The 13,541-nt window shown below is 35.4% G+C and overlaps 1 protein-coding gene across 1 annotated transcript; it reads left to right on the top strand.

Moving 5' to 3' along the window:
* The first annotated feature begins 2,560 nt into the window (after positions 1-2,560).
* LOC126690507 (phospholipase D delta-like) lies at positions 2,561-10,530 on the top strand. The gene is made up of 10 exons (XM_050385693.1): positions 2,561-3,472; positions 5,472-5,588; positions 5,813-6,007; positions 6,855-7,160; positions 7,250-7,318; positions 7,530-7,677; positions 8,210-8,358; positions 8,898-9,035; positions 9,389-9,589; positions 9,874-10,530. Exons 1-10 carry the CDS (start codon positions 2,564-2,566, stop codon positions 10,168-10,170), a joined length of 2,529 nt encoding a protein of 842 aa, XP_050241650.1. The 5' UTR covers positions 2,561-2,563; the 3' UTR covers positions 10,171-10,530.
* The last annotated feature ends 3,011 nt before the right edge of the window (positions 10,531-13,541 follow it).

The raw sequence follows: 13,541 nt of genomic DNA, 5'->3' as shown, positions 1-13,541 counted from the left end.
CTTGGAGAGGTCACTACAATTACAATTCAAAAGAAATGCAACCTATTCCTGTTCCCTTGTTTGCAAATTTTCTGGCAAACATGCCATTTGGTTTGCAAATTATGAATGGTAGACAAAATTGTAGATCTCTTTTGTGGTCTTAAATTCAAAAGAATTATTACTACCTATTCTTGTTCCCTTCCTATCTGTAAAATATAAGATTTGCTGGCTAACATGTCGTATTTTGCTAATTGTTAGTTGTGATGGTTTTGTCGAGGTTTTGTAATGTATATTGTCATACCAATGTGGCCTGAGGGAGAGAGTTTTTGGGTCAAAGATCAGGAGGACAAGCATCTGTTGAGTAATTGATGGAGAGCATACAAGCCATAACATTTGGAATCTGTTTATTTTGCTAAAATTGAAAACTTTTTGCTGAAAGCATTGTAAATAAATGTAAAAGTTAGCTGAAATAGTATAATAGGATTCATGAATAGTACCAAAAAGTGTAGTGAGACTCATGAATAGTAGCGAAAATAAGCTGAATAATAAGTTAGCAAAATTAATCATGCCAAATAAACACTTAATAAATGATGATAGCGTAATATATATTGCATCTATTGTTTGTACCAAGACCACATGATTTGAAACACAATTTTCACTGGCGTGGTTGTATAGTTTAATTGTTGCGTAGTACTGTATATGACAAACCCCTCTTGCTTTTGAAAAGACTTACTGGGTAGTGAAAGAATCTTTAAATAAAATAAAATAAAAGGAAAGAAAGAGGAAGAAGAAGCTGTTTATACAGTTCTTTTTTATGCATTTAAAAAATAGTTCCATCTTAGGTTGGGGGAGTTCCTCGTTGGGTTGAGCTGTCAAATTTAAGTTTGCTATAGGAAAGCGTTGTAGGTTTACCAATCCTAAAACTAAAAGAATGTATATGTTTTGGTAACAATCAATCAAAGTATTGCTTTTTCAACATTCTGAAATGGAAGAAAACTCATTAAGTATGAGGCAAATGTAACCACCCTCTCACATAAAGGGGGACCTATGTGAGAGGGTACCTTCATATATCTAAAATATTATATATCATCATTATTTGAGGTGAGAGAACCTCTATCAACCAACCTTATTGTATCTGATTAGATATGAGACTATTAAAGTAGACTTTTTGATCAGCAGGCTACCCTAATGACCAATCAGGTGTGGGGGCCTTCTATTTGATTAAGAGTAAATGAGTAAAGTGAATTCGATTTTAAAAACATAAAGAAGAAAGATTTTACAACCAAGCGCACACCATAAAAGCATAAATAACAAATGCGTTTTTTTTTAATTAAAAAAAAGCATAAGCAAATTGATGTAAAAAGATTAATAAGTTTCTATACTATGCTCAAATTTGAAAAGGAAAAACAAATACAAACTCCATAAGAAAAGTAAAATTTACAGGACAATAAACGACCCCCTCCAAAAAAAAAAAAAAAATGTTTACATTAGTAATTACCAAGGGATAATAGAAACATAAATTTGAGCCCTCTAACTATCTCCAGTGATGTATTGTATACCCTCCTCTCCCCTAATTGATTCAAATTGTGGTACAAAAAGATAAATAATGTTGAAATAAGTCAAATTGCATATTTGGGTTGCATTTGGCATCGGCTTAAAAAATCAGTTTTTTTTACTATTTAGTTTATTTTTGTTATTATTCAACTTATTTTTAGTACTATTCAAGGGACCTACTATACTATTTCAGCTACTTTTTAGTTTTATCTATAGTACTTTCAACAAAAATTTTTTATTTTCAACTAAATAATCTGTTCCCAAACGGACACTTGGTACTCAAGGTTTGATATTTGTTTCAAAATCATCATAATACTTTAAAACATTTTACTTTTGATTCTTAGAGTCTGTTTGGATACCGCTTATTACTGAAAATTGAAAACACTATAGCAAAATAATTTTTAAATGTGTGAATAATGTCGTGAAACCCAATTTTAAAGTTAAATTTGCATTTTTCCTAAGTTACGGGTCTCATGAACAGTACCCATAGACCCACAGAAATGAAACACAGACGTTTTGCGCTATCCAAACTCACACTTATTCGTTCAAAATTGTTTCAAAAAGAAACCACTATCAATGTATTATAGATAAAAATTACTAACGTGACAGATGAAAGTTAGGAAACTCATGTTAGGCAATAAACCATGTGATAAGTGAAATATTTTGCGCTATCCAAACTCACATACGTTCAAAATTGTTTAAAAAAGAAACCACTATCAATGTATTATAGATAAAAATTGCTAACGTGACAGAGGAAAGTTAGGAAACTCATGTTAGGCAATAAACCATGTGATAAGTGAAATTGGTTCTCCGATCTTCATTTTCAACAACAACGACAACCAAAAAAAAAAAAAAGCACCACGAGGTCCACACTGCTGCTACATACAAAGCAAGGAACCAAATCCAGTTTTCTTACCATTCAAGTATTCTTTTCTTCCTTCACTCTACAAATTATACTAACCCTTTCTTTCTCTTCCCTATAAACATTTAACTGTTCGAGCAGTGAAGGCCGTGGTTGCTGTTTATGAAAATGGCAGAGTTCGAGTTCGGTTCAAACCAGCATGCCATTAACCTCCACGGTGACCTTGAATTGAAAATCATGGAAGCTCAACAACTACCCAACTTTTCCCTCCTCAATATTCGCCAGCTCCGCCGTTGCTTCACCGCCTGCAGTGGCAGTGACACTATCGAATCCCCTCACACCTCCACCTCCGCCCACCACAAACACAAAGTCGTCGATTTCTGCAACCCTTACGTCCAAGTTCTAGCCTCTACGGTCACCGTGGCTCGCACGCGAGTCATCAAGAACACCACCAACCCTAAATGGAACCAACACTTCCATATCCCACTGGCACACCCTGTAAATAGCTTGACATTCCAGGTCAAAGACGATGACATCTTCGGCTCCGAGGTAATCGGCACTGTCGATATAAAGGCCTCGAGGATCATCACAGGCGAACTCATCTCCGACTGGTTCTCCATCCTCGGATCATCAAAGACGGACACGAAGATCTACCTCTTACTTCAATTCACGCCGTTTGAGGAAAATCCGAGGTACAACCACGGCATTGCGTCGGAGAAAGGCAGCGTAACACACACGTACTTCCCGCTGAGAAAAGGATGCTCCGTGAGGTTGTACCAAGACGCGCACGTGCCGGACAGTGTGTTGCCGGAGATTGAATTGGATGATGGTAAGGTTTACAAGCACGAGAAGTGTTGGGAGGACATTTGCCATGCGATCTCAGAGGCTCGCCATTTGATTTACATGGTTGGATGGTCGGTTTTTCATAAGGTGAGGCTTGTGAGAGAGCCGACTCGGCCATTTCCTCGCGGCGGAGATTTGAAGCTCGGTGAATTGCTCAAGTTCAAGTCTGAAGAAGGGGTGAGGGTTTTGATGTTGGTTTGGGATGATAAGACCTCTCGCGATAAGCTCTTCCAGGTGCGTGCCTTCTTACATGCATGCATAGCTGAAATAAGAAGTCATTAATAGCCGGAGTTAGTTGATATTTTTTTATTGATTTTTATCTAGACTTATCATTATCTTTTTTTTTTTTTTTATTAATAACCGTTCACCACATTAGTAGTTTATAAAAAAATTTGTATCTCTAACATTATTTATATTCTTTCACACTTGTTTATGTCCATTATTTTGTATTAATATCCACAATTGACATGAGAATCTCTGCATTTTTAAAATGTCTATATTTTAATAAATAAAATGAATATGAAATAAAAGATGTGAGAAAACAAATGTAAGAGTATAAAATCCCTTTACTAATATTTATGTGACTTGTTACAGGTGGTGTACAACAAAAGTAATGTTAGTCATTTAACTATGTGAAAATCATGTTGCACTAATTATAATTTTCCACCTATTAATTGTGTCAGAAGCATTGTCATTGCTGAAAAATCTAACTTTCTACGGTATTAGAGTTTTTTTCCTTTTGAAATAAATTCATTTAATGGTTAAGATTAAATATTATAAATCTAAAGATGTACAATTGCAATGTCATTTAAATTTAAAATGAAGTGCTGTTATATTCAAGAAATAAAAGGTCTTAATTGTAAAATGAAGAGGATCCTATTCCTTTTTAGGAAAGATGTTTTTTTTATATATGTAATATAATTTAAATGGAGAGAAAATTTGATTTCTAAATGTCATTGTTAGAACTTAGAAACACTATAGCTGTTGTGGGGGGATGAACTTGGACAAGGCCCAAAAGCCCAAGCTAGAAGGGGGGTGGGTACCCCCAAGGGGCAAGCTTGGCCCAAAATTGCCATTGTAGAGGGAGAATTTCTCTTGGCAAGAAGTCAACCATATTTATAACCGTGGAGATCTGAGATGACTACCTTCCCAGAGGCTCATGACCGAAGCGATGGGCGGGACCTCCACCCCGAGGTAGTGAAGGAACCCTAGGAAAACGCCTTTCGTCCTCAACTACGATCTATCACCTCCTAAATGCGCCCCGAGGAACATGGTATGGAAAACGTAGAACCCAATGAAATCATCACCTCTACATTAATGAAGCCCCTCACCTAATGTCAACCACATTAAATACTAAATGACTGGCCTAAACAGTGAAGGCACCCCTAAAAGTCCTCATTCATGATCAAAAAGTGGCAATGCAGAGAGTTAGTGAAACATTGTTCCAACATTTATGAAAGCTTGATTTAGCTCTTTTTCGTCTTTAACTTACTGCTTAAACCTCCCATTGTAGATTTTTCTCCCATTTTTTAGAAATTAGTTGTGTAAATCAATTATCATCACTATTGTACTTGTGTAAGTTGTTTTTGACCCCCACAACTGTCATTTGGTCAAAAGATTATTTATTGGGGAAAACTATTAGTATATTGTATTTTAAATAAACATATATAATTTACTAAAACTAGCATCATTAATTTAAATTTTAGCGTGAGTTTCTATTAATTAACTCAACTTATAAAGTCTCTTGTCATTGAATATGGGATATGAGCTTAGGTTCAAATATCACATACACGAAATACTTTTTGATATCTTAGCTGATAATAAGAGCAATCATTATGGAATGGATGTCATAAGTTAAAAATTATCCCAAAAAAAAAAAACCTTTTAAATAATGTAAATAGTAAATTAAAAAAAAAAAAAGTTATAGAACTATACTTTGGGGGTATCCAGAATGGAATAGAGGATCCCAATAAAAAAATACCATATTGAGAGAATATTTACTTGACAATTTAAAGTTCATGGCAATAGTTTTCATTAGTAGATACAAAACTAGTTGTTAGTATGTGTACTGTAATTGAAATTATTAAAGTCTTATATATAACGGTGATCATGAGGAAACATTGATGTTGCAATATATGCTTGTGTAAATTGCAACTTAGAGACAGTTTTTTATTTGAATTAGTAACCGGGTTGTGTGCTTTTGAGTTGTGATCTTAAGTGAGATTGGTTGCAGAGTGGAATGATGCAGACGCACGATGAAGAGACCAGGAGGTTTTTCAAGCATTCATCCGTCACTTGTGTGTTAGCACCTCGAAATGCTAGCAGTAAGCTGGGCTATATAAAGCAGCAGGTGAATTTGTTTTATAGGTTGTGAACTGTCTTTGAAAAATATTGATAATGGTGCTTTTTCATTTTGAACATGTTTAATTAGTTTGAGTTTTAATCATATTTTTAGTTGTATTGGATTTGGACTCCTAGTTTTATTATTTCTTTGATCTTGATAGTACCATTTGCTTTCTTTTGATCAATATGGAAAACTTTCTAGGTTGCTTATGTGATGGTAATTCTATACAGGTTGTTGGCACCCTTTTTACACACCATCAGAAATGTGTTCTTGTGGACACACAAGCATTTGGTAATACTCGTAAGATTACTGCATTTTTAGGAGGGATTGATCTTTGTGATGGTCGTTATGATACACCAGAGCATAGACTATTTCGCGATCTTGACACTACATATCAAAATGATTATCACAATCCTACATTTCCTGTAAGTTGTTTCTCAAAAGATTTGAAACAGCATAATGTAACATGCCATATTTCCACCTAGATATCATTTAAATGTAACATGCCCTCCTAAGGGTTGAATAAATTTTAGAACAAAGTTTAGATAAAATTGGTTGTAGCCTAAGGTTACAACCTTACTCAATAAAATAAACATTACAATATATTTTGAAAATCTAACCATTGAATTACATATTCTTTACACTCTTAATACACATATCAAATTTTGTGTCAATCAAATATTATTTACAATATGATCTATAAGCTTATATTTTATGCATAATTTTAAACTACCAATACTTGTCATTTGAACAATTTATTAATGACATAGTTATTAATCTTTAATTTCCTAAAAATTTACAAGCATAGAAGATATAAGAAGAAGATGTAATCCAATGGTAGATTTGTCAAAATTTACCTCCAATAAAAAGATATTAAGTAAAATTGTAACCTTAAGTTACAACTAATTTTATAGCTAAATTTTATCCTAAATTTTAATCAATGCATTCAGGGCTGTATAGACCTAGTGTTGGTCTTTCTTTATAATACATTCTTAACTTTCTTTGTAATTCTTGTGCAAAGTCCCATTGTACATACTAGATGTCACTGATAATTTTGTTTCTCAACATAGTTTTAAGCTAACACAACACTGCCATAGTATGATAGTAATTTATGCACTTCATCCAGCGTGAAATCAAGAATTTCCCTCATTTCTTTTTATTTAGTAGGTGCATTCTAGCTTATTTCTATTATATATTTATAGGTGTGATGCTATTACAGGTGTTTCTTTTTTACGTTTTTTTGTTTTCTACATGTCTTTATGTATGAACTAGGCTGGAACCAAGGCTCCAAGGCAACCATGGCATGATTTACACTGCAAAGTTGAGGGGCCTGCAGCATATGATGTTCTTATAAACTTTGAGCAGCGTTGGAGAAAAGCAACAATATGGAGGGAGGTTGGACTACGTTTCAAAAGGGTTTCCCATTGGCATGATGATGCTTTAATAAAAATAGAACGCATTGCATGGATTCTAAGTCCTGCCCCATGTGTATCAAAGGATAGTACCACATTTATTCCACAAGATGATCCCTTGTTAAGGGTTTCTAGTGAAGATGATCCTGAAAGTTGGAATGTTCAGGTTTTATTTTACCAGTTTCTTTTGAGTAAAAGTTTTCTTTTATGGGGGAAGGGGGATTGAAATTTTCCTTCTTTTTTTTTTTTTGGTAGATTTTTAGGTCCCTTGATTCGGGATCAGTGAAAGGATTTCCCAAAACTGTTGAGCATGTTGAGAAAAAGGTTTACTACTTTTTTGTCTTTCCTTTCCCCTTCTTTTCGTTTTTTCGTCTTTATTGTTCTACCTCTTTCTCTATATAGGAAAACCAATTTATATTGACAAGAATTTCAATGCTTCTTTGTTGTGACCTAGACCTAGAGTTCGATATATTAGTAATCAGTTGCACATCATATTGCAATTTCCTAATACCTAAATGGCATTCTTTTACTGCAGAACCTTATTTGTTCAAAAAAATTGGTAATAGATAAAAGCATTCAAACAGGATACATCCAGGCAATCAGATCTGCTCAACATTTCATATATATTGAAAATCAATATTTTTTTGGATCATCATATGCGTGGCCAGAATATAAAAATGCAGGTCAAGTCCTTAATTTTCTATTACACCACATTGATATACTTTCTTGTCTATCTAAACAATATTGTTTCCATTCCTTTTACTTGAATTCTCTTTTTGCCGAAAAATGCATGCTATGAAGTATTCAATGTAAACTAGTATTCTTGAGATCTACAAGTCCTAGTAGTTTATGTTTGAGAACTAGACTCTAGATTTCTCTTTTCTATATCCAATATGTTTTCTTGGTTACCAGATTATAATTATAATATTAGTCTTATATAATACCATCGGCTAATGCATCCACGCAAAATTGGTGAAATATTGTCAATTTTGAAACTTATGTAGTCATTGCTACATTTCAATCGACTTAGTTTTAGCCATTGTAAGGATATGCTTGATTGTTCTCTCCCTTTAGTATTATTTCTAACTTTACATTTTGTTATTTGGATTTCTTGTATATGTATTTGGGTAACAATCATGTGCTAAATACCAAATACCTTCCTTATTCATTGGATGGAACACCTTCTCAAGTTATTGAAATTCATGGTATGAGCAGGAGCTGATAATCTAATCCCAATGGAATTGGCATTAAAGATAGCTAGTAAAATTAGAGCAAAGGAGAGATTTGCAGTGTATATTGTCTTACCAATGTGGCCTGAGGGTGATCCAACTTCTGCGACTATGCAAGAAATTCTCTTTTGGCAGGTAATATGGTTATTGCCAATGAGTTCAAGCTCAAATGGCACCTCCTCCCCTTGTAAGAGCAAGGTGGATGGTGAGATCGTGAGTTCAAGACCAATAGGGTGTGTGTGTAAATTATCAATGAAAAATACAGTTATCCAATTTTAGACTATAATATTGTTACATGTCTTGGGATAGACAAGATAGCTACAGATGGCCAATACTTTCTTACAATAAAAAATCAAGAATAACAAATATAGGACTTCTTTTTGGCGTCTGTGGCCTTCTTCTCTATCACCTTGAATAATATGCTATATATCTTATACTGCCGCTAACCTATAGGCTGTATTTTTGGTAATTATTGGTTTGGATTGATTTATTGATAACAATTCTAGATGTTATTAGATTCACCTATATTGTACCCTTTTTTTCTTTTCTTTTTTTACGTTGTGATCTTAAGATGTCATGGAACTTAAGTCCAAAAAGTGGACAATATAGATGATGGCAACACAAATAACACAATTCACATTCATATTCTAGCTTTACTTGTTTGCTTTTGGCAGGGCCTGACAATGAAAATGATGTATGGTATAGTTGCACGGGAACTGGAAGATATACAGATGGTGGATTTACATCCTCTACATTACCTCAATTTCTATTGCCTTGGTAATCGAGAAGATATTTTTGATAATACTGACAAGGTAATGGAAATTTCTTTTTAGGTGTTTTAAATCATCACGACATGCATTGGTTTGTGGTTGGCATAAAGTAAATAGGTAGTTCGTAACTTCTAATGCTGAAAATTTTTCTACTGTTTTCTGTTATTTGACTCTCTCTCTCTCTCTCTTATTATTATTATTATTATTATTATTATTATTATTATTATTATTATTATTATTTTTTACTATGATACATATAGAAGTTCTCAAAATTTTGGAATTACACCATCCTGATGTACCTGTGTCATCAACTGGACATTGAAATATGGCATCATTTATATTTTTGCAAGCAATTAAGTCTTTTAGAGTTGGTCATAATCCAAATTTTCTATCAGGTCTCGGAATCACAACGGTTTAAGCGGTTTATGATTTATGTACATGCTAAGGGAATGATAGTAGATGATGAGTATGTAATAGTGGGATCTGCCAACATTAACCAGAGATCCATGGCTGGTACAAAGGACACAGAGATTGCTATGGGCGCATATCAACCCCATCACTCTTGGGCATCAAGGAAGAGACATCCACGTGGTCAGGTTGGTATTGTATTTTTTGTTTTCCAAACTTTCCATGTCAGGGCTTTTCTTTTCATTAGCTGGGGAGTAGGGAGGGGGAAGGAGGGAGATTGAAGATGGTGTGTGAGCTTTTCAAAGATTATGCTCATGTCTGGGTTGGGGTATGACCTCCAATCATTAGCATTGCCCATTGTCTTTCTGCAGAGTGTGCAGTTTAAGAATAATTACTTTGATTATTTGATAAGAATTCCATACTCCATGGGATTTACTCGGTACTGTGGTTTACAATATATATGCATATGCAGGTGTATGGATACAGAATGTCACTATGGGTTGAGCATCTTGGGAGGGTGGATACATGCTTCAAGGAGCCAGAGAGTTTGGACTGTGTGAGGACAGTGAATAAGATTGCTGAAGAGAACTGGGAGAGGTATGCAGATGAGGATTTTATGCTATTGCAGGGCCACCTTCTTAAGTATCCTGTGCAGGTAGATGAGAATGGGACGGTCAGCCCCTTACCTGGACATGAGAATTTCCCAGATGTTGGTGGAAAAGTTCTGGGAGCTCATTCGGTTGCCCTTCCCGATACTCTAACAACATAATCTCCACCCATTGTTGTACATGCCAGAATTTTGAGGTTGTTAAATTGAAAATGTTAAAGAGTTTGTGCTCCTCTCTTTCTCTCTCCCCTTCTGTTAATGATTGAGCTACAATAGGTTTTTAGTGTAATACAAAAGCTTGAACATAGTGAGAAGGTTGAAATGTTGTGAATATTTGTGCATATACAGATGCATCATGCATGGTTTCCTTCTTGTCACTTGGAGAGGTCACTACAATTACAATGCTAGTCACTCTGTGTGGTTCTCAATGGCTATTGTGAGATTAGGGATATTTTTTTGGTTTTTCTAATTTCATTATCCCATTTATATGTACTTGTGTATAGACATGATTTACAAATTGTGATGGCAAACAAAATTGTAGATCTCTCTCCCTTTTTTTCCCCTTTAAGGGAAATGTAGATCTCTTTTATGGTCTTAAATTCAAAAGAAATGCTATCAATTCTTGTTCCCTCTTTGTCTGCAAAATATAAAATCTTCTAGCAAATATGCCATATGGTTTGCAAATTATGAATGTGAAACAGATTGTAGATCTCTTTAGTTAAGACATATGTGAATCATGTTAAGAACATATGTCATTTAGAATTGACTAATCTTTTGACAAAACGCACTTTACTTGTAATTGGGTAAATCTAGGATGTGTTTAATACTTTAAGAATAAGAGTTCAAGTTCATGTATTGAAGCCATACAAATCTGTCCAAGAATCAAGTGAAGAAGTGCTGTATTTTAAAGCTTAACAAATAGCTCGACAGATATATCTATCGAGATTTAAAATGTGAAGCTCGATAGATAAGCTCGACAGCTGTATCTATCGAGAATTACGAAAATCAGTTTTTCAAATCTGGTTTCACGTATATCCATATGTATGTGTTTAGGTTTTCTTTTCTCACAACCCTATTTAGGTTTTCTTTTCTCACAACCCTAAACATATATAAAGATTATTTTAAGAGTCGTCACACTTGATGCAAGTAGATGAAAAGGTTGTTGCACTTGTTGTTGCAAGCATACTGTGACCGGAGTCATATGCCCTAGTACATGTTTCTCTTGAAGAAGCTGTTGCATTTGTACATCGTAAGGTTTTGTGACCAAGGAGCTTCTTGACTTTCATCATGTGGATGAACTGAAGAACTTTGCAGCCAACATCCTTCTCAAGTTGGTGTGTTAGTCACGTACTGGGATCCATGCATCATTGGTTAGTCACGTACTAAGAGTCGTGCATTGAAAAGGAGAGATTGTCACTACAGAACAAGTCCAATTGGGTATTGGGATAAAGGTTCCACTATAAGTTAGTATAAGGTACTGGGATTCCTTTAATTATAACCGCTTGTTTTGATAATAGTAGATTCTCGGGAGTGATGATCTTAAATTCACCCAGTGGAGTTTTTGCCTTAGAAGTTTTTCCCATTCGTAAACAAATCACCGTGTCAAATTTAATTTCCACTGCATTTAGTTATTTGTTGATTTTTTTGTGCAACCACGCATTATTGCATGTCAATTGAATGAATTAATTAACTTGGCTAATTAATTAGTTAATTTATCACAAGGGGTCAATACATTCTTAGCCTATCATCTTTTATGGTCTTTTAAATTCAAATGAAATGCTACCTATTCTTCCTCCCTTCTTGTACACAAAGCATAAGATTTGCTGGCAAACATATATGTTGCGGATTGTCAGTAATGATGGTTTTGCCAAGGTCTTGAGTACAGGAGAGAGTTTTGGCTGAGGGATTAAGAGGACAAGCATATGTTGTGTTGTTGGTGGTGACACAAACTAAATGATAATATTTCTTATAAGAGAACTTTTTATTTATATAAAATAAAACATATTACACAACAATGTTTGTTTGCACTAAGACAACAGGATTTGAAACACAAAATTTTGCTTCAAAGTGGTTGTATATTTCAGCAGTAAAATATGAACTAATGAGAAACATACAAAATTTCTACTGTTGTAAATACAATGTGGATTGTAGTTTATTTTTCATCATAATGAAAAAACGAGGGTAGCAAAATAAGTCCAAACCCATTTGCCCACCCAAACCCATCTACTCTAATTGAACCTGTAGGCTCCAAAGACGGACTTGCTGGGCCAAACCACTATTTGGGCTTACAATTTATTTATCTGGTGGGTCTGGGTATCCTACCTTGGGTTGTTCTAGGCTAAGGGACCCAATGAGATCACTTTTCTCTCTTTCTCAATGTTATCTTCTTCTCAGATCCTCTCCTGCTCTTTCTTTCTCACTCTTTTCTTTCCTCAAAATTGCATCCCTTAACTATTCATTCATTTCTCCTATTTATAGCCTTTGTTAATGGGGTGATCATCATTATCTTCTCCCTTAGTGCAAAGAAAGATCCAATGTCGATGAACTTAAGTGGATTTTTAGGTACGAGTGGCTTTGGGAATGGTTCCCACTTCAGTAAATGTGTTCGGCAGCGGAATTTCCTAAGGTTCTACCGAGCACTTAAATGGCGATGTGACTGGGCAATGTGACCGAGCATGTACATAGTGCCCGAAAATGGTTTTCCTGAGCATCCTGTGAGCGGGGCGTACGCTATCTGCTTTTTAAGTATCCGGACAACACTCGGTTCAAATTGGTAGTTATTGTGGGTTTGGGCCGGGGCTCTTGTTGATGTGAAGGTTGGACCCTTGGCCCATATCATTGATTCATGGTCCAAGGCCCAATATGAACTTGGACGTCAGGTGCCGTACAATAGCCCCCCCTTGATTCGTCTTCAGCCCCCGAGGACGAATCAAGGAGTCAAGGAGGCAGTGTTTTGCCCAAGAAATCCAACAGATGTGCTTGGGTGGTTACAGTGGTCCATAAATGCGCTCCTCAAAAGACGCGTTGCTTCAGACCCTCTGGTTCTGCCGTCATTATTACCTGGCGGTTCACAAACCGAGGCGCGCGTGTGGATTGCTCTAGGCATCTCTAAGGTCACTCTCTTTTACTTTATCATTGCTAATTAATGTTACTTATTGTACACCAACTGATGCTTTTCCTTGACTCCTATAAATAGTTCATCTTAATCCATTTTCTCACTTTTCACTCTCTGTTACTCCGAAATTTCTCTCTACCGAGCATTCTCCTGCGTTCCAGTCCACTAACCCAGAATCCTCCTCTCCCTTAGAGCCAAAAGTAAGTCTTCTTCCCCTTTCCTTTGTTTTTATTTCCCTCCCCAAAGCCCTTTTTAATTTCTAGTCTTAGGATGGGTTTTGCTTATCTCTTGAACGCCGAAGCGCCCTTAGCCGCTTTTAGGCAGGCCTTTAGCGTCCCTGATGATGTGGAGTTGGCTTATTGCCATGAAAGTGAGATCGCCCTTCACAGAGGGGCAGGCACGACCTTTTTCCCGTTGA

The sequence above is a fragment of the Quercus robur genome, chromosome 6, assembly GCF_932294415.1.
Source record: "Quercus robur chromosome 6, dhQueRobu3.1, whole genome shotgun sequence".
Taxonomy (NCBI): Eukaryota; Viridiplantae; Streptophyta; class Magnoliopsida; order Fagales; family Fagaceae; genus Quercus; species Quercus robur.
This window is presented reverse-complemented; position numbering and strand designations above follow the sequence as displayed.